At 36.2% G+C, this 21,193-nt stretch overlaps 1 protein-coding gene across 4 annotated transcripts in view; it reads right to left on the bottom strand.

Moving 5' to 3' along the window:
* Window positions 1–21,193, bottom strand: part of Snx14 (sorting nexin 14) — a 60,698-nt gene that overhangs the window by 19,031 nt on the left and 20,474 nt on the right. For 2 of the 4 annotated variants that reach the window (XM_005347530.2, XM_026779214.1), the window contains exons 6-17: window positions 20,726–20,813; window positions 17,488–17,572; window positions 13,933–14,089; window positions 11,942–12,017; window positions 11,309–11,353; window positions 11,124–11,204; window positions 10,917–11,031; window positions 6,921–7,076; window positions 5,857–5,981; window positions 5,605–5,663; window positions 4,067–4,093; window positions 2,031–2,163 (exon numbers count right to left, since the gene is read on the bottom strand). In XM_005347530.2, the coding sequence (XP_005347587.1) occupies window positions 2,031–2,163; window positions 4,067–4,093; window positions 5,605–5,663; window positions 5,857–5,981; window positions 6,921–7,076; window positions 10,917–11,031; window positions 11,124–11,204; window positions 11,309–11,353; window positions 11,942–12,017; window positions 13,933–14,089; window positions 17,488–17,572; window positions 20,726–20,813 (1,147 nt within the window). The remainder of the gene's footprint in view (window positions 1–2,030; window positions 2,164–4,066; window positions 4,094–5,604; window positions 5,664–5,856; window positions 5,982–6,920; window positions 7,077–10,916; window positions 11,032–11,123; window positions 11,205–11,308; window positions 11,354–11,941; window positions 12,018–13,932; window positions 14,090–17,487; window positions 17,573–20,725; window positions 20,814–21,193) is intronic. The other 2 variants (XM_026779215.1, XM_005347531.2) reach the window with 1 other exon arrangement.

Here is a 21,193-nt window from a genome sequence, read left to right as displayed (position 1 = left end):
AATACATGCCAGGGAGATTAGCAATTCCTAGAAAAACAATTTTCAAGGTCCTAACTAGCACAGTATTGCATGTGGCCTGTGATAAGATAAGCAGTATGACCTGTTCAGTGTCTTCTAAACTCTAAGTGGCATCATCCTTAGCACCTGAGCTGGCTCCAGAAGCAATACAATGACTATGCTTACTAACAATGACTTCAACATAACTAATGGAGAGCATAGTGAACACTTCCAAAATTAAAAATGGGAATTATCAGGAGTGAGATTTTTTTTTCAGGAGTGAGATTTATCAACTACCTTGATCTGATCATTATTCATTGCATATATGGATTATATTTACATATTTATTTACTATATCCTATGTCATAAATAAGTAAAATCGCCATGTATTAATTAAATAATATATTCAAAATACAGTGACAGTAGTAAGGTCACAATGTGAGAAAATGCTAAGTTCTGGTGGTAGCTCAGGTAAAGGCTAATGCACATCAGACGAATTGTAAAGGTAAAGTGAAGCTTTCTGTATATAGTACAGAAGTTTCAAAAGGCCCATCATGCAGGACTGCATGTGCAAAGGTCAGAAAGGTACAACAGCATGGCAAGCGAAATACACATAAACAAGTCTCAGATGAGGCCTGAGAGCTGACATGTATAAGTGACACAGTCTAAGCAATGGAAAATTAAGGCTTCTAATAACAACGCAAACACTCCTGAAGCATATGGGTGGAAAGAGATAACATCGGGACTGAAGTGGAAGCCCAGTGAAGAGATGATAAGGGGCTAGGAAGATGACTCATTCCATAAAGTGCCTGTCTTGCCAACAAAAAAGACCTGAGTTAAATCCCCAGGACAAAGTGAAAGCTGTGAGTTGGGTGTGGAGGCGTACGCTCTTAACCCCAGGAGATGAGGCAATACCAGCCTGGCTTTACACAGTGCACCACACCAGCCAGGGCTACACTTAGACAGACCCTGACTTGTTTGTTTTTGGTTTTGCTTTGAAGCAGGCTCTCACTATGTAGCTCTGGCTGTCCTGGGACTTAACTATATAGACTCAAACTCAGAAATCTGCCTGCCTCTGCCTTGCAAATACTGGGATTAAAGGTATATACCACTATTTCCAGGTAATAAATCCTGTTTAAAAAAAAAACAAAAAACAGTGGTATACAAACAATAGTGCAGGCTTATACTCCCCACACTAGGGAGGCAAACATTGGCAGATCCTTGCATCTCAATTGTAAGCGGCGTAAATGAATGCAGACAGATTGTAAAAAATATACACAGCTTTAATGGGAAAATAGACTTACAGTACCAAGGTTCCCATGGAAAACAGGAAGCAGAAGGGAAGGGTTGGGCGCATGCCCGGCAGATTTATAGGTAAACATTAGCCCAAGGCGAACCCACCCCCAATGGGCTGGGCTTAACCCTACACTCAATGGAATACTCCAAGCTAGTGAGAGACCCTATCTCAATAAATAAATAAACAAACAAATAAATAAATAAGCATGCCCAGTAAATGGCTTAGTAAGAAAAGGGGCTTGCTGCTAAGCGTGGTGACCTGAGCTCAATTCTCAAGCCCTACACTGTGGAAAAAGAGAACCGACTCCTCCCAAGTTGTCCTCTCAATTCACATGTACCCCACACACACTCTCTCAGAAAAGAAAAATAAAAAAGGTGCACTTGCCAGATGAACAGCACCTTACTTCCTCCTCTGGTATACACACATGCACCTGCACACACACAAGCATACACACACAAGCACATATCAAAGGTCGTAAACTGACTACTGGAAATTCCTGGGCTTATTTTCTTTAATAATCAATAACTCGGGTCTAAGAAAAGAATTTTAATGGGATAAGTACAATGAAACTACAAAACTAATGAAAGAATAAACATTAATATATAAAGAAAGTTTAAAGGAAGAAAATAAAGAATAGGGAAAATAAGTTACCATATCTCACACTCAATGCTATATTGAAGCACAAAATTGTAGAAATATCAAATTGAATTTTTTTAAATGAAGAATTTCCACTTACAAAGTCATCTTCACCTTCAGTCAGACCATAATTGGGCAGCATAGCTCCCTCCATTGTAGTACTCTTGAATACTCCTTTAATTTTGCTACCTATTCTGCTGATTCCAAATGATTCTCCTCTTTTTTGTGTGCTTCTAAATATTAAACAAAAATGTATCAGGTACATAGTAAATTATTGGCATCTACTGTACTATACACAATAGCAAAAAAAAAGCAAACTAGCTTTGAAATAGCAAATTAAAGGAAAATTAAGAATGTTTGGAGTTTTCAGACTCAGAATAAGTTTCAGCATCCAGGAACCAAAATTGTCAGAACATATTAACTCTTTGTATGAACAAATGGGACAAAATTTACTAACAAACATTTGAAATGTAGCTAATGCTAACTTCAAAACATTAACTGAACTAAAAGTTTTGAGAGAATGACAGCCCCCTACTGGTATATAGTTCTCATTGCCACAAGAATTTTGTCAAAACATACACATGTATGGATCTGTCAAACAATTTTTTAAAAACTGTACATCCATTCAGAATAGTGATTCTCAACTTTGGGTCGTGACCCCTTTGGGATTGCATATCAGAGGTTTACATTATGATTCATAGCAGTATCAAAATTACAGTTATGAAGTAGCAACAAAAATTTTTTTTTTTTTTTTGGTTTTTCGAGACAGGGTTTCTCTGTGGTTTTGGAGCCTGTCCTGGAACTAGCTCTGTAGACCAGGCTGGTCTCGAACTCACAGAGATCCGCCTGCCTCTGCCTCCCGAGTGTTGGGATTAAAGGCGTGCGCCACCATCGCCCGGCGCAACAAAATATTTTTATGGATGGGGGTCACCACATGAGAACTGTATTAAAGGATCACAACATAAGGAAGGTTGAGAACCACTGATTTAGAAGAACTGAATCACTAAAATAAGAATGCAACATAAAAATATAAAACTATGATCTTCCCATTATATTTTTTTAAACAAAACTTGATGAAAAATAATTCACCTCTATGACAGATGCTCAAGTAAATTCAGTTTTATAATCTCATATTCCAAAAGGAATCAGGTGTAAAACAAATGTAGTTAACTTCAAAGTAATACAAACAAAAGAAAGATGCCAGAGAGAAAGGTTAGCAATGATGGAAGAATAAAAGCAGGCATAGCTCCAAGAAAGCAGTCCGCTCTGCCATAAACATTAAATACTAGTTCTACAATTTTTTTCAAAAGTGAATTTCTAAAAGCAGAAATTGCTAGAAAGAAAAAAGGAGAGAAAGTCTAAAAGCATCAGGAAATGATCTACTGGGGCCAGATGTTCTAGGTCTCGGTAAACTAAACTCCAACTTTATCCAACCTAAAACTTGCAGACTACCACCAGAGACCAGTGTAAAATCTGACCACTTGTTTAGACTACTTAGCTCAATGGAAGCTATTATTCCTATAGGCAAAACGTATCTACTGAAATAATTCAACAATTAGAGATATAAAACAATACTGATCAAATTTCAAACATACCAGGTTTTATTAAAATATTAAAATTACAAAATTTCTAGAGCCTAAACAGGCTGCTCCAGGATTTAGAGATTAAAAACAAAGCAGGTTTTGAACTATGACATATTTTTAAGTCTCATTTGTGACTATGCCTATACTCACAGAAACGTCATTATATACTTGGGGCCAGAAAATAAAAAATAAAACCCACAATTCTTTAAACACAAATAATTATAAAAATTGTTCCGTAGAATGAGTAACCCTCCTTACCCCCAAAAGGAGTCAACAACTTTGAAAAATAAAATACTAGTAAATAAAAAATAAAACTATCTTAATAGTATTAGGATATTTTATTTCATAATTATATGTTATTTTGAAAATATTTCTAGAATCAAAGTAGAGATCCACTTTAAAAACTTATCCTAAATAATTTATATAAGAGCAGGGGCAGCACAGTGATTCTTATTTTTCCTTTTTAGTTGCACCTAGGTTTCTTGGGGGTGAACTTTCTAGATTAAAATAGACAATTTATACTGGAAAAAAAAATCACATGCTCAAGACTTACCGGAAATCATCCAAACTTAGGCTACCTCTGCAATATCAGATATGTGAGATTATATGAGGAGGAGAGAGAGAAAGCCCAGATATTAAATAGGTTTCACTTTAGAATATAACATCAAATTTAAAAAGCTTAAAAGTCATACAAGTGGATAGCCTTCACCTTTGCAAGAGGAAGAAATCCTATAAATCACACCATACAGGGAAGAAAGTACATGGCTGGGTATATACAATCTAGATTACTAGCGTTCTTGAAAACAGTATGTCAGCAAATAATTCAGCATTTTCTTCTCCTTAGGTGTCCATTTGATACAGCAGAAAATATGTAAAGACTAAGCTAACAAACAGCAGCTCAGGTTTTCCAATCCAGAATTGTGTCCGTGTTAGATGTACTCATATGTGCTTCTTCACGTATTTTTGGCTTGAAGTAAAAATGAATGTTTTTCCAGGGATGGTGTCTCATGCCTATGCCTATAATCCTAGCACTGTTCAAGTCTGAGGCTAACCTAGAGTACACAGTGAGTTCTTGTCTCATACAAACAACAAAATGTATGGGGGCTAAGGATCTCAGTAGTAATATTGTTGTCTAGTATGATGCCCTGGATTCGATCCCAAACAAATAAACAAAAATCCACAACTTTTTAAAGAATACTTGAAGTTATAAAGTAAGCAAAACATTCCTTAAGAGTTATGCTTTGAACATACAATAAAGTAGGTCAGAATTAGCTATATGTACTAAAATTTCACTTTTAAACTACAAGAAACAAACCAAAAAAAAAAAAGGAGACTATATTATATCCTCTAAGTCATTTAACAGCAAAGAATCAAGGCTACTCTAAATTTTTAGCTAAAGAATGTTAGCAAACTCTTCTAAGGATTCTATTTAGATAAATGAATCCTGGAGTATCAGAGAAGCAGAGTCCTCTTAAGTGTGACAGTCAACATTAAACTCAGATAAATATAAAAAACATATTTTACTTTTTTAGTATTAAAAAATTAATTAACAATGTTTATTGGAAATAATTAAACTTAAATCCAATATTGCTATCATGTTAAGAAAAGCACTGACATGGCCATAGTCTGTTGTCTAGAAAACCAACTTTAGAAGCACATACTTACTCTGTGCCAGCAGGGAGCTGAGATAGTATTATCACTAAAAGGCTGACTGTAGATTTATTAGTGATAGATAGTGTATGCGTGCGAATGTCCGTGTCGTGTGTGTGTGTGTGTGTGTGTGTGACAGAACTCACGGCAGCCCTTCTGCCTCTGCTGGAAGAACATACTTTAAATGGCTGTATTAGTATCTGTACTTCCGTCCTGCATTTCTTTTTTATATTTTAAAACTAGAAAGAGGTGTGCTAAAGATAACGGGTGCTCATAAAAGCCAAAGAAAACTTCCACCACTGAAGCTGAAACCTTGGACTTACATATCTCTAGCAGGTGGATTTCATTCAGACAAACAGTTGATAAAGACTATAATGCTATCACAGAATGATCAGCGACAGCAAGTCAAAACCAGTACACACCACAGTTAAATATGCCTACCTGTTGAATTTGGAATTACGTGTTGGCGATTCTGCACCTCTTAAAAGTTGCCTGAAATACTTCAAAACAATAAATACAAATTAGGATTAACTAAACCAGTATTTGATATTGAAATATACTACTTTATCTTACTTCATCTTGTTTTTTTTTTGTTTTTTTTTTTTTACTTATTTTGCTGCTTAAATCACTTAACCTAAAGCTATCAGAGCCACTAAGAAGTATATAAAGTCCTGTGTTGAAAGCCTAACTTACCTCATCACTGTGGCAGAACATAGGGGTAAACACGTTCTCCAAGAGGGAAAGAACATGTTCATATGCTTCAAAAAGACATCTCATGGTTTGCAGTTTCACAACATCTATGTATGGGCCTTCAGCAACTGTTTAAAAAGAATCGATTGTGCAAATTATTTCTGAGTAACAGAAATAAAACATAGTCGTTTAAAATTCATTATGTGAAACAAACATACAAATTATGTTTTATAGAAACACCACCACAAGAAATCTTACTAGAATGAGAACTGAGAATAACCTACCTCTAGTTCTGACAAACATTAGTTACATGAGTCTTTTGTTTTATGGATTTTTTTTTTTTACAGGATCTTACTGGCAGCCAGACTGTACTGGAACTTGTACAGGTTGTCCTTGAAACTGTGGTCTTCCTGCCTCCTTCTCCAAGTGCTAGGATTACAGATATGCACATCTATGCCTGCCTCAGTTATGCAAATAGTGAACACTCCTCTTCCTCAAATCTTTCATCTTGCTAGTAAAATAAGTATGTAAAAAAAATTCTTTAAACTAAGAAAATTAACAAAAGATCTCTAAGTATTTGAAGAAAATGGCAACTTAGCTGCCCAAGTAGCTTCCACAGCTGTTAGAATAAGTAAAGAATACAGAAAGCAATCAGAGTGCATATTGCTCTTGCAAAGGACTGTAGTTCAGTTCCCAGAACCTTGTTGAGCAGCTCACAAACACCTGTAACTCTAGCGCAAGAGGGAACTGAAACCTCTGCCTTCCAAGCGCACCTATGCTCATGTATGGGTGTGCGTGTGCATATACTTGAAAGTAATAAGGTACCAGGTGTGGTGACCCAGGCTTTTAATCCCAGCACCAGAGAAGCAGAGGCAGACAAATCACTGAGTTTGAGGCCAGCTTGGTCTGTAAAGTGAATTCCAGGATAGCCAGGGCTACATAATAAGAGAACCTCCCCATAAATAAGTTATGTCTAAATATTTTTTAAAATAGAAAAAAAAACATATGAAGAAAACTTGGAAACTAGAAGGATGTAGAATATCCATTCTCTGTCATCTCTGACTTACTTCTCTGAATCTCTTCTACAATGAAGGGATCAAATCTGATCTTGTCGATACTTTCATCCAAGCAGTATGTTTTATAAATCTTCTGCAATTCCTCATGTAGAGAGAGCATTTCATCATTTGATAACTCTGGTCGCAAAATTCTATCATTAAATTCCTCTAACAAATCAAAGAAAGATTATGGAAAAAATTACTTTAATATAAACACTATCATGAAAACTTCATATTCTTATTCTAACTAAAAGCAACAAATACAATCGAATTAATTATTTTAAGCTTTTAAAAAACACTTGAGAGTAGAAAACTCAGATGAAAGACAAAGTCAACAAGATTTTTATCTTAATAGAAAATATATAAATGTATTAATATCAATATAAATTTGCAACAACAAAATAGTATATTTGTAAATTTTTCCATAAATAACAAATTGGATTAGTTTCTTATACCAAAGGTCTTTCACTATTTTAAAATCCTGTGACTCACTACATAATAATGAAAATACAGCTTTTTTTTGTGGAATAATCTTTTTGTACACTGTGAAGATGTGTCCTTGCCAAGGTGCCTTCTGATTGGTTTAATAAAGAGCTGAAGGGCCAATAGCTACTATTCAGGAAGAGGTTAGACAGAGCTTCCAGGCAGAGAGAAGAAAAGGAGATTATAAATCAAGGCATGGGAAAGATACCACAAAACACAGAGAAGAAACAGAAGGTGCAAGATGGAAGAGACATAAAAAGAAACAATGCAAAACATAGATTAATATAAATGGAATAATCTAAGTTATAAGAGCTATAAGACAAGCCGAAGCTATAGGCTGAGCTTTCAAAATTGTTATTTGTAACCTGGCGGTCCAAAGAAAACTCCATCTACATATGGTGCCCAACATGGGGGCTCAAATATCCAAACATAGGGCCTAAAAAAGCTTTTTAAAAATTCTGGACCAGGGGCCAGATGTAGCTTCTGACTCCTGCAGGCTCTCAGGCAGGCTAGTGCTCGGAACCAGTGTGGCTACCAGCTGCTGCCTACAGACTGGAGCCAGCTGCCAGCACTATCCACCAGCACCGGCACTACGTTGAGCTGTGCAGTGTCTGACATGGCAGTTTAAGATTTGTCTCACATGGTCAGAAAACACTGCAAGTGCTTAGTAGCCAGATCCAGACACAGAAAACTTTTAAAAGGGTATAGTACGTTTTAAAATGTGCTTAGTGAAGAAAGAAAATAGGTATAGACAGTCATAGAAAAAAAAAGTTTAAAAATAATAGTATTTAAAGAGAAAGTGAAGTAATATATTTTTTTTTTTAAAAGCCACTTAAAGATGAGAACTACAAAGGACATCTGGATCGGGTAGGGGGCTTTATTTACTTTGAATTTTCTGAATGCTAATGAACAGCGAACAACAGCTCCTGAGAGACACTGGCTCATGGAAAGAACTACTAAATTAAGCCAGCCTAGATACTTTAGGGATATCTTGGCTTCAAAATGGAAGTCAGACAATGTGTTCCGTTTGGGGAGAGGTTGCACTTTTGTTTCCACAGGAAATGAAAAGCTATGGATTCTTTCAAAGTTAATCATGATCAACAAACGGGAGACCTCCTGAGGATTTCGGCTAGACATGAGGAACATAAAACAAAAAATCATCTTTGGATGACTTGTGTACAACACACAGTCCATACTTGTGTTAATGTAGATTTGTATGTTACCTTTGAAAGTTTGTGTATTTTCGGAACAAGGGAACCAATGAAAATGGGTGGTCCCAGTGATCCAACCTCTCAGAAAGCCTCTGTTGCAGTTTCCTCAAAATTCTACATCCAGAACAGCTTCAAGGCTGCTGAGTGAGATGGTTCAGCCTCACAGACTATTCCAGCCAGGACTGTAGATAAGCCTTGCACTTTTCCATTCACTGAGACTAGTCAACAAATGTAACGGCCAGTTTTCCCAGGACCTAACCATTATCTCAAGTTCCTCAGGTTCCCTAAAGGATACTGTTGTTCACAGACAACAGGAAGCAATCTAGAGAACACAACACCCATATTCCCAAGAGGTAGGATGGGAGGTTTTTAGTTGTTCCACGGGTTATGGATGCTTGTCATCTTGTAGGGAGGTTGGTTACAAATTGTTACTGCTCATGGTCAGGGAGAAAGCTAAACAAAGATTAGATCCATGGATCTTTTTCTGAAGGGAAAAAGGGGGATATAGTATAGAATGATGGGGTAAAAGAGTAGATTGTTGAGTCTATTTTTGAACAACTACTAGACTCAAATATTTTACATTGATACAGATTTTTATAAACTGATACAAATTTAAGGTTATTTTTGTATACTGTATATATGTTTAAGCTATTGTGCCTATGCAGCTCATTTAAAAATGTAATGTAAAGTTCTAGTCCTTGAAAGCTATTTAGGATAAGACAGGTAACAATCAAACAGACAGCTGTTTCTGCCATTTCTATAGTTTTGGAAGTTGTTTGGCTCTGTACTTCCTGTTTACTCAATCCTTCTCAGGTCTCTGATAGATTGAAAACTAGACAGTTACAGTTTTCCTTATTAACAAATTAAAAGAAGGAAACTCACAAAAAATTGTAAAGTGTATAAGGTTGAGAGTTGTAATGATATTTCGTTTGTATTTTAATAAATAAAGCTTGCCTGAAGATTAGAGAGTAAAACAGCCACCCTAGTCAGCCTTACAAACCAGGCAATGGTGACACATACCTCTAAACCCAGTAGCCACAATAGTTTGCCACAGAAACTGAGTGGTGCACACCTTTAATCCCAGCACTAGAGAAAATTACAAAACAGGAAGAGACAGCTCTCACACACAGTCTCATTCTGAGGATTCCTGGAGGCGGGGTCGCCATTTCAGACTGAGGTAGAGTTAAGAGCCAGTGGCTGGCTGTTTTGCTTTTCTGACCTTCAGGTTGAACCCTAATATCTATCTCTGAGTTTTTATTAATGGTGCTACAGAAAGGCATAAAAGCTTAAACTGTACCAAAAAAAAATGTTTTGAGGTCTAAAAAGATAGTTTTGGGTTAGAAATACAAGTTAGGATAGAAAATGAATTAGGTACAAAACTTTGGATTCCCCAAGATAAGATAAATAATGGAGTATTTTCTCTGAATTTGCCAAATGCAAATAGACTGGACATTGTAAATATAATTGTTACCTGATAATTGTTCCTATTGCAATAAGTTTTACTCTTCCCTTTTTATTTAGACAATACCTGGTAATTGTTCTTATTGTATATAATTTATTGTGTTAGAATTAATACCTTTCTTTTTATTTAAACAAAAAGGGGGAAATGTTGGTGAATAATCTTTTGGTACACTGTGAAGATGTGTCTTTGCCAAGGCATCTTCTGATTGGTTTAATAAAGAGCTGAATGACCAAGAGCCAGGCAGGAAGAGATTAGGTGGGACTTCCAGGCAGAGAGAGAAGAAAAGGAGATAAATTGAGGCGCAGGAGAGATGTCATAGGACATGGAGAAGAAACAGAAAAGGAAGAAAGATGCTTCGAAGAAAAGTTAAAAAGCCATGAGGCAAACGTAGATTAATATAAATGGGCTAATTTAAATTATGAGAGGTAGTGGGATGAGCCTCAACTATAGACTGAGCTTTCATAATTAATAATAAGTCTCTGTGTCATTTCTTGTGAGTTGGCAGCCCCAAGAAAAATCCATCTATGACAGCTCATAGAGTTTCTCACAAATCCAATGACTTGTGATATTACAGTTTGATATTCTGAACAAAATGGAGACAAAGTGGTACTGGTTTGGACTGTTAGTGAGATATTTCACACAGTATTGCTATGTTAGATTTTAATAATTCTCTTCTGCTACTAGGATTTGACTGCAGCCAAAGATAAGATCATGCCCCACCTGAGAGAAACTCAGTCACTCTTAGAATATCTAGCAGACAAAATTTTGCATGGGGACATCAGATCTGCTGTAAATAACCAAAGCATTAACAAGTATAAAAAAGATACAAGTGAGATGCAAATGAAGCCTCACCAACAGTCAGACAAAACTGCAGGACGTGTACAGCTCCCTCCTGTTTCAGAAAGTTCATAAATCGAAATAAAAGATCTTGTTGTTCCCTGATTTGCTTCAATTCTAACTTCAGCACCTTGTCACAATATGAGAAGAAGAGTAAGTTAAAGATACACAAATGTATTTTAAAACTGTTATCTTAAAAACGTTAGTGCTGAAAATACTCACAGATGGTTTTTTATTTCTAGGTTCTGCAAATTTCTGCAAGAATGGAACCAAAGCAGAAGCTGGTTCAGTCGCTTTTTCAGGCTTTGAAGAAACAGAATTATCAGCTCAGTAAAATTCACACTTGAGTTGGTACACACAGTCAAAATTTAATGCACTTACAAGTGTTGTAATACTTCAATACTCACAGGACTGTCATCTATGAAGATGATAAGCAAATGATTGACAGTATCCTAAGGAAAAGCAAAAAACACAAGTCAAAATAATTCCACTGTCATGCTCTGCCAAGAATTCTCAAAACTTTCACATTATCAAGGTCACTACAAAAATAAACAGCACAAGTGACAGACTAAAGTTCTGCACATATGTATTGTAGAGGGACTCCAAAGAACTACAATCAGAGGTTCTTAACTCCCAAAGCATGAGCAAAGGGCAGTTCTCTTCGCCATTTAAATTAAACCTGTTCCTTCAAAAATCCAACTGAGCCAAAGTCAGAATTGTCGAAATATTCATTCATCAATGGATAAATAAATGAGTAAAATGTGACACAGACATTTAATAGATTATTATTGAGAACTGAAAAAGAAAGGAATTATAAAACATGGTATGTAATTACCAAAGACTCAAGTGGGAATAAGGAATTATTGTTTGTGGGTGTTGAATTTATAGGGTTTTGGTATTAAGACCAAAGTTTTGGAAGGTGATGATGATGGATGCTCAGATAAGCACATGTTTCATAACACTGTACTATACACATAAAATAGTTTTTAAAAAAGTAACTCAAGTATATTTTATAATTAAAATAAAATTTTTCATCTTACTGGATCGGCTAGGAAATCCAAAGAAGGAAGAAACACAGAACCAGATAGAATCTCTCTTATAAGTAATGTCAGGGATCTGGAAATAAAAATAATAATTCTGTATTTAGTGATTGTCATTAGTTCCTCATCTTTCAAACACCTCTGAACTAACTAAAGATCCTATTAAAGTAAAATTATGGGGCTGGACACAGTGGGCCATGGCTTTCATCCCAGCACTGGAGACGCAGAGGCAATTAGATCTCTTAGTTCAAAGTAGCGTGGTCTACATAGTGACTTCCAGGCTAGTTGCAGGGCTACAGCATAAAACCCTGTCTCAAAATTACGGGGCTGAGAATGTAGTTCAGTGGAAGGGAGCTTCTCTTACAGGATTCCTAAGGTTCCCCCCCTACCCACCCATCCAACCAACCAAAACCATCAGATTAAAATTCAGTAGGACAAGGACAGGTCATCCATCAGATTCTGCATTTTCAGCAAGTGACAGGTGACACTTATGGTGCAGAATCACAAACTTGCGCTTATGTTCTTAGCTTGCTAAAAGTGACTAATGTCTAAAAGAAAGAAAGACTAAGGAGACATCAGAACACTGTTCCTTCTACAATCTTTAGCATATTTATAAATTCATGTTTGCAGGCTAGAGATGTAGTTGAGACTGACTAACATATACAAGGTTCTGGTTTTAATCTCTAACAAACACACCAAAAAATTGTTTATGAGCAGTATGTTCAATAGTACATTCCCTAGGACTGAGAATATTTTAATTAGTAATACAAATTAGACTACAAATTTCTTTAAGATGGAGGAGCTTGGATGTTCCATGATGCCCAGGATGGATTTTCAAGTTTGTACTCCTGCTTCAGGCACCTACAGTGCTGAGATTACAGGGTGCATTCAGCTAAAGACAGCTTAGTCAAAATATTACAATATTCTACCAAAGTGTAACTACACATCATTTAATAAATAATTATTTTCAAGAATATCACAAAAAAAAGAATATCACAGAGCTGCGCATGGTGGCACATACCTACAACCCTAACACTGGGAGGCAAAGCAGGTAGGGAACACTACATAGTGTGGTTCTGTATCAATAAATTGAAAGAGACACAAAAGGGGTAGAGTAGAATAAAAGGAAAGGAAGGAACGAAAGAATAAGTCACAATTTTTCCCTCTAAGAACTATCGGAAAGCACTTGGGAGGAAAAGGCAGGTGATCTCTGTGAGTTCAAGGCCAGTCTGGTATACAGAACGAGTTCCAGGACAGCCATGGCTATACAGAGAACCCCTGTTTCAAAAAAAAAAAATTAGGGTAAGGGAAATGAGGTAATTTATGGGAAAATATAAGTATACTTTTACCAGAAGAAGAGAGAACGGAGGAGAGAGCACCTAGTTATTCTTTCCAGTTGGACAGTTAAAACCCAAACTTAGCTGTAGAATCTGCTCAAAGTGCTTCTGACTGTAAAAATCATAGTGTGTACATCTTTTATTTATTTTTTTAATTTATTTATTTATTTATTATGTATACAATATTCTGTTTGTGTGTATTCCTGCAGGCCAGAAGAGGGCACCAGACCTCATTACAGATGGTTGTGAGCCACCGTGTGGCTGCTGGGAATTGAACTCAAGGACCTTGGAAAGAGCAGGAATGCTCTTAACCGCTGAGCCATCTCTCCAGCCTGTGTGCACATCTTTCAAAAGGAACACCAAGAAAATAAAGGAGGATTTCAAATAAAATTAATTTTACTCATACTTATCTTTGATTTCTAAAATCAGTTTTTAATAACAAATTCTAAGGCCACACAATATACTTTAAATACTCAGCACCTAAATTGGCATTTTAAAATCTGACAACTTATTCTCAAGTGAAAAACTATTCATATCATAAGTCTTATAATAAAACATAGTAATATACATATAACATGTTATATGTATATACTTACTATATACATTGCTATACGTATACAAATACTACTATGGTATTTTCTAGTACATTTATACCTGCAATCTGTTGCTTTAGGAGGCAAAATATAAGGAAAAAGTAATTCAGTAAGTTTCCTTAAATACTGTAATTCATCTCTTCGACTTCTCAAAGCCACATGAAGCTCTGGACCATATTCTTCTAATGCAGCTTGTTGCAAATACTCCGAGTTTTTTACTGCAAATAACAATAAAAACTATTGAATGAGTTAGGATATATTAAATTACTTCATTTCAATTACCATACAGAACATCTAACCTCATTCTTCTCCTATCACATGCTCTCTGGGTAGAAAGGGGAATTTTTTCAGAAATAGGACATAAAGGGAAGATCTCTCCTTTGCTATGAAATTACTTACTGAGGTGTTTGGAACAAGAATGCCTCCAATAGGCTCATAGTTTTGAATGCTTGGTTATTAGGGAATGGCTACTTGATAGGGGTTAGGACCTGTGGCCTTGTTTGGAGTAGGTGTGGCCCTGTTGGAGGAAGTAAGGGTGGGCCTTGGCATTCCAGAAGCTAAAGGCAGGCCCAGTGTTTCTCTTTTCTGCCACTACGCTTCTTGCCTTGACAACAATGGAACTGTAAGCCGGCCCCAATTAAATGCTTTCCTTTATAAGAATTGCATCCTGGTGTCTCTTCACAGCAACAGAGCACTAACTAAAACACGTACTTTGCAATAAGTTCATTTTCTGAGTCTATTTCCCTGAGCAAATAAGAATTTAATACTAGCAAATGACTTAAGTGGGAGAAAAGTATAAACAATGTGTTCTAGTATGCATGAGCATTTAATTATCAACTATCTTATTCATTTTCTATGACAAGAAAAATTACCAAATTCAAAATTCTTTGTTGCTCTTATATCAATATCACCAAGACAGTCACTGAGAATATGGGAGAAAATGGCTTCTTCGGGAAGTTTTGCATTGTTAGCCAGATCACAAGATACAAAAGGTGTAACTGAATAACAACAACAAAAAAAGAGTTATCCCACCTTTGAAAGAACAAAGGAGCTTTAACTACCTATTGCTAATGAAATCAGCCCCAAAAAGCTGTGTGATTCAACTCTGTGACACTATGGAAAAGTCAAGCCTATTAGTATTTTTCCTACTTTTCCTCTGACAATAAGTAAAGTGGTCTTTACAAAACTGCTACAAAGATGCTGCCTCTTGTATATTCTTGCCAGTATCAAGACAAAGGTTTTGATGTATTTTTTTAGTCAGGCATGGTGTATCCACAGTGCATGGGAAGTAAAGCAAGAGAATCACAAGTCAACAGCCTTGGTTACAGCCTGAGCTATAGGAAACCTTGCCTCAAAATAAACCAAACAAATAAATAAATTAGTAGCTTATATAAATGCAACTTGTTCATTTTAAGAAGGTTTTAAAGTTAAAATTATTTTACTTATGTGCCTGGCGCCCAAAGAGGCCAGAAGAGGGCACTAGGTACCCTGGGACTGAAGTTACAGATGGTCAAGTGCCACCATGTGAGTGCTTGGGACTGAACTTGATTTCTCTGGAAGAGCAGCCAATGTTCTTAACCACTGAGCCATCTCTCCCAGTAAAATTAAAAAAAAAAAAAAAAAAATATATATATATATAAAATTTTTGTTTTCATTTGAGACAGGGTTTCTCTGTGTTAAGAGTTCTGACTGTTCTGAAACTGGCTTTGTAGACCAAGTTGGCCTTGAACTCACAGAGATTCACCTGCCTCTGACTCCCAAGTGCTGGGATTAAAAACATGTGCTACCACCCCTGGCTATTATTTTTTAATTATATGCATATATATGTGTTTGTGTGTGACTATGTACATATGAGTGTAGGTGCCTGCAGAATCCAGAAGAGGACCTTGGAGTCCCTGGAACTAGATTACAGTTGGTAAGCCACCTGACATGGGTACTGAGAACTCTACAAAAAAGACATGTGCTCTTAATTACTCAGCCACTTCTCTAGTCCAAAGTTAAATTTTTTTGTTGTTGTTTTGAGACAGTATCCCACCATGTAGCCTTGGCTGCCAATGAAGACCAGACTAGCCTCAAACTCACACAGACTACTGCTGCCGCTACTTTCTGGGTGATAGAACTAAAAGTGTTCACTACCACACTCAGCTCCCAAGGCTAAACTTCTTACCTGATGAAAAAAGGCTAAATGCTAAACTAACAGTTTTACTTAATTTAATCTCAAATCTAATTGCAATACAATTTTGCAAAATGTGAACTAGTTCTATTAATTGAGATTACAAGGGATGAAAAACAATGGCTTCATATTCAAATGAGGTCACACTTAAAGCTGCTTCTCCACTGCAGGATTACTCAGTCAGTGCTTTTGCTTACAGGGAATTTTTAGAAGGAAAATACAAATAGCAATACCAAAAAATATGACCACAGTATCTGTTTCTACACAGTCTCCTATGCAGAACGGCATTCTGCTCTACACAGTGCATTTCAGAAAGCACTGAGGAAGAGTACCAAATAGAGAGAATACCAGTCTCACACAGAAGCAAGAACAAGCACAGAACAGACAAAGGAAACATTTTTAGCTAGAATTTAGAGCAAGAAAATGCCAAGATACTGAATGGAGGGGGGAGGGCCTTGGACTTCCCACAGGGCAGGGTACTTCTCTTAGGACTGGAGGGGGAGTGGGAGAGTCAGTGGGGGAGCGGGAAGGAAATGGGAGGAGGGGAGGAAGCAAAAATTTCGAACGGTATTATTTATAAAGCAATAAAAAATTTTAAAAATTACTTTAAAAAGGGCTGGAGAGATGGCTCAGAGGTTAAAAGCATTGCCTGTTCTTCCAAAGGTCCTGAGTTCAATTCCCAGCAACCATATGGTAGCTCACAACCATCTGTAATGAGGTCTGGTGCCCTCTTCTGGCCTACAAGCATACACACAAACAGAATATTGTATACATAATAAATAAATAAATAAATAAATAAATAAATAAATAAATAAATAAAATTACTTTTAAAAAAAGCCAAGATTTCCCTCATTCAATCAGAAAAAATTAACTTAATACAAGCTTGTGTAAATTATATCAGCAAAAGGCCTACTGGTGCCAGAGCAGAGTTGCTTTAAAAGGAGAAGCAGGGAATTAACAGAAGAACTGCGATATGGAGAAACACATATGATACATAATACACGGTGGTGATATGTAGGATGAACTAGGAGAGTCTGAAATCACAGAACCAGGAAAGAGACATGAACAATAAGAGCAGACCATCATTTGAAGAAAAACTGAATTTTTTAATGCCATTCTTAAAGTATTGAATTTTGTAATGCCATTCTTAAAGTATCTATGAAAATCATTAAAAAGGTGTCAGTACTCACATTTATTTTTTAAGATTTATTATTTATTTATTAAGTACACAGTGTTCTGCCTGTACACCAGAAGAGGGCACCAAATCTCATTATGGATGGCTGTAAAAACCATGTGGTTGCTGGGAATTGAACTCAGGACCTCTGAAAAAGCAGCCAGTGCTCCCAGCCTCTGAGCCATCTCTCCAGCCCCAGTACTCATAAACTTTTAAGTGAAAGCTAACGTATGAACAAAATTACTCAAACTACCATAGAACTGTATTACCTTTCTGTCTTGCTTTAACAATCACTTCTATATGTTTCATTGCCGCTTTTAAAAGTTTCTTGGTTATAATAGATGGAATATCCACCTAGAAAAGTTAACAAAAATAAAACTTAAAAAATAATTACTAAGTTGAAATGGCAAGAACACTTTACAATAGTAGAACAAAGCTGAAAAGTAAAATGCGGTATAATTAATAGGAAAGTATACATTTCAAAACTGCTCTCACCACAAAAAAAGAAAAGGAAAAAAAAGTTTTGTATCTGAGATTGTGGACATGTTAACTAGCTTGTCTTACTTATTCCAAACTGTACTGACATACCAAAGCATCATTTGTATCACAAAATACACATATTTTAAACTATTTAAAGTAAACATTTAAACACTAGGAGGCACAAGATTTGAGTGGACATTTCTTCAAAGAAGAGATGCAACAGCAGATAAGCAAATGGAAGGCTACGCAGCATCCTTGGCACCAGGGACAAGCAAACCAGTCACAAAGCATCATTCACCCACCCCAGCCAGATAAGCAGAAACAATGATAAAGAGGGTGTGATGGGCATGCCAGTTATCCTAGCAGGGAGAGGCTAAAACCTACAAGTCAAAGGCCAATTGGAATATCTAAGGAGAACCTGCCTCAAAAGAAAGCACAAATCACAAAAGAGAGTGAGGATAACCAATTCTGACAAGGAACTGAAAGGAGCATGTTTACACACAGGCAGGGCAATGCAAATACTGCAGCCACTTTGGATAACCAATATATGAAACATAGAGCTACTATCTCACCAAGTAATTAATTATACTCTTAAACACAGACTCAAGACAAATGATAATAGAACTACTAAGATAAATTTTCATGATTTTAAGTTGAAAATAACCCAATATCCATCAACTGAAAATGATGAATAAATTATGTTATATTCAGCCATCAAAAACTTAACTGCAGATATAGGTTACAATATGACAATATAAATGAATCTAGAAAACATTATGCCCAGAAAATGAAATCAGCCATCAAAGCCATGTATCAAATGATTCCACTGACATCATATGTCCACAGATATAAAGACAGGGAGCAAGGTGATTGCTGGCTAGATGAGCAGACTGAAGATTTTGGTGAACATATTCATGATTAAAACAAAGTTAATAGATATTAATCATGTTGTTATGAAAAATAGTTCTGTGGCAACTGTTTCATAATAGACTAAGTGTGGGAAACTGTTAATTAAAAAAAAAGATGATTGGGCTGAGAAGGAGGCTCAGTAAGTACAATTTTTGCTACATGACCAGAGGACCTGAATTCATATTTCTCATACCCACACAGAAACTAGTTGGCACTGCATGTGCCTGTAAGGCCAGTGTGGGGGTGGGGGATGGGGGGCAGGAGATTCCTCTTGTTTCCACATGTACACACACACACACACACACACACACACAAACACGCTTGCAGAGGGAGGAAAGTAGAGAGGTAGAAAGATCAGACGGTTGATGATACATCATTTAAATAAGTTCTTCAGATGAGTTAGTTAATAGTCATTAGCTAGCAGAACTGATGTGTTAGGCTTGAACTAGCCTCGTGGATTCTAAAACAGCAGCACCCTGCACTTGGAGTATAGTATTTATATGCACATGCAAAAGCATGTATGTTCTTTTTTTCCCCTCTTTCTTTTTTTTACTTTGTTTTGAAACATGGTCTTATTATATAGCCCAAGATGGCCTCAGCCTCGCAGTCCTCCTGCCTCAGCCTCTGTAGTCCTGGGATTATAGATGTACACTAACCACTGCACTCTTTTTATATCAGTTTTATTAACATATCCCACACATAATTCATCCATTTAATAAAGCATAGAATTCAGTGGCTTTTCACAGCCTGTTCATAGTTCTGCATACATCACTCATTTTCCGAACATAATCATGTTATCTGAAGAGACTGTGTACCTGTTTGCCAAAATCTCCCATCTGCTCATCTAGCCAGCAATCATTTTGCTCCCTGTCTCTATATCTCCACGGATATTTGACATCAATGATATCATCTGATACATGGCCTTTGGTGGCTAATTTCATACATACATACATACACACATTATACTTGTATCCCTGTCTCCCTCGTCGAACTCTTGGTCGTCCCCAACTACTCCCTTGCATTCATGACCCTCTTCTGTATTTATTTCTGAGTGTGTGTATGTGTTTGTGTGTTTGTGTACACATACACACAACTATATACAACCTATGGAGTCTAATTAGTGTTGTCCCTTATTTGCATGGGTTAGGGATGATCCCTTAGGATTGATGTCTAGACACTGAGAAAAACAAAAACAAAACCAAAGCCAAAAAAAAAACAAAAACAAAAAACGGGAGGAGGAAAAGAAGAAACTGGTTCTCCCCACCTCAGCAGCCCCTAACTATGTATACCTCTTTTTCTAGGGATGGGGCCTTGTGAATGTCCTCCATCCATGGTGGCATGTCAATTGGAAGGCACACTAAGTTGAATTTTCCCTATGCTCTGCCTATTTCCCCCAAATCAGAATTAGTGGATATTAATCTTTTTTCATCTTTGCAGTCTGACAGGTTAAAAACACCTCTCAACAACACAGTTCCAATTGTTTGCTAGCCATTTTATATTTTTTGTGAACTCATTGAATCAAGTGGATATAGAAATATTTAACATGGTTAAACTTTATTTTGTTGATGCTATATATTTACAATGTATACGTTGTTTATATGTTTAGTCCTATTAAGTTGACAAAGTAGTAGAGAAATACTGTTTATAGCCAGGAAACTACATATGCACATATATGCAAAACCTAAACAGACAAAATATCATCCAAAAGTATTTTAGAAGATAGATCATAATCACCACAATTTACATAAATTCATTTAAGTAAAACATGACACTGTTTTCTATAGTTGTCTTTTCATTTTTAAATTCCACAAATCAAAAAAACCAAGTATTCACTTGGGAGGCAGAGGCAGGCGGATCTCTGTGAGTTCGAGACCAGCCTGGTCTACAAGAGCTAGTTCCAGGACAGACTCCAAAACCACAGAGAAACCCTGTCTCGAAAAAAAAAAAAAAACAAAACCAAGTATTAAAGGAAGCAAAACTGATCAAGGGACCAATAGTGATTCATCAACTTTTAATCTAAGAAATGAAAAATGAAGAATAAATACACATATTATAGGAGAAAAAAATAAGACTGCCAAAATAATAACGTTCCAAATTTCTCATTATAAACAAATATACCTTGTGAATTCTTCGTACTAAGACAGATGCAAAAAACCGTAAGGTGATTCTCAGTTCATCAACAAAGGACTCATCATCTGTCACATCCCTTCAATTAAAGAGAAAGCAAAAATTCACAATTTGTGAGAAATACAGCTTCACTTTATTGAAACCAAGAAAATTTTCTTTTCTAAAATAATCATGCTATTTTCTCTTTTCACTTACAAACATTATATTTTGTTGCAGAACAGAGAAAATGGATAAAAAGGAAACAAATTACTCATGATTTTAGCTCCAAATCATAATTACTACTATTTTCTTATAGCATATACATACAAGAGCCTTTTTCAAAGAACTAAAACCATTTTCTAAGCATCACCAAATAAGCTTCAAAGAGGGCTGGAGAGATGGCTCAGAGGTTAAGAGCATTGCCTGCTCTTCCAAAGGTCCTGAGTTCAATTCCCAGCAACCACATGGTGGCTCACAACC

Source organism: Microtus ochrogaster, chromosome 5 (assembly GCF_000317375.1).
Source record: "Microtus ochrogaster isolate Prairie Vole_2 chromosome 5, MicOch1.0, whole genome shotgun sequence".
Lineage (NCBI taxonomy): Eukaryota > Metazoa > Chordata > Mammalia > Rodentia > Cricetidae > Microtus > Microtus ochrogaster.
The sequence above is the reverse complement of the archived record's forward strand: the minus strand, read 5'-3'. Positions and strand labels throughout refer to the sequence as shown.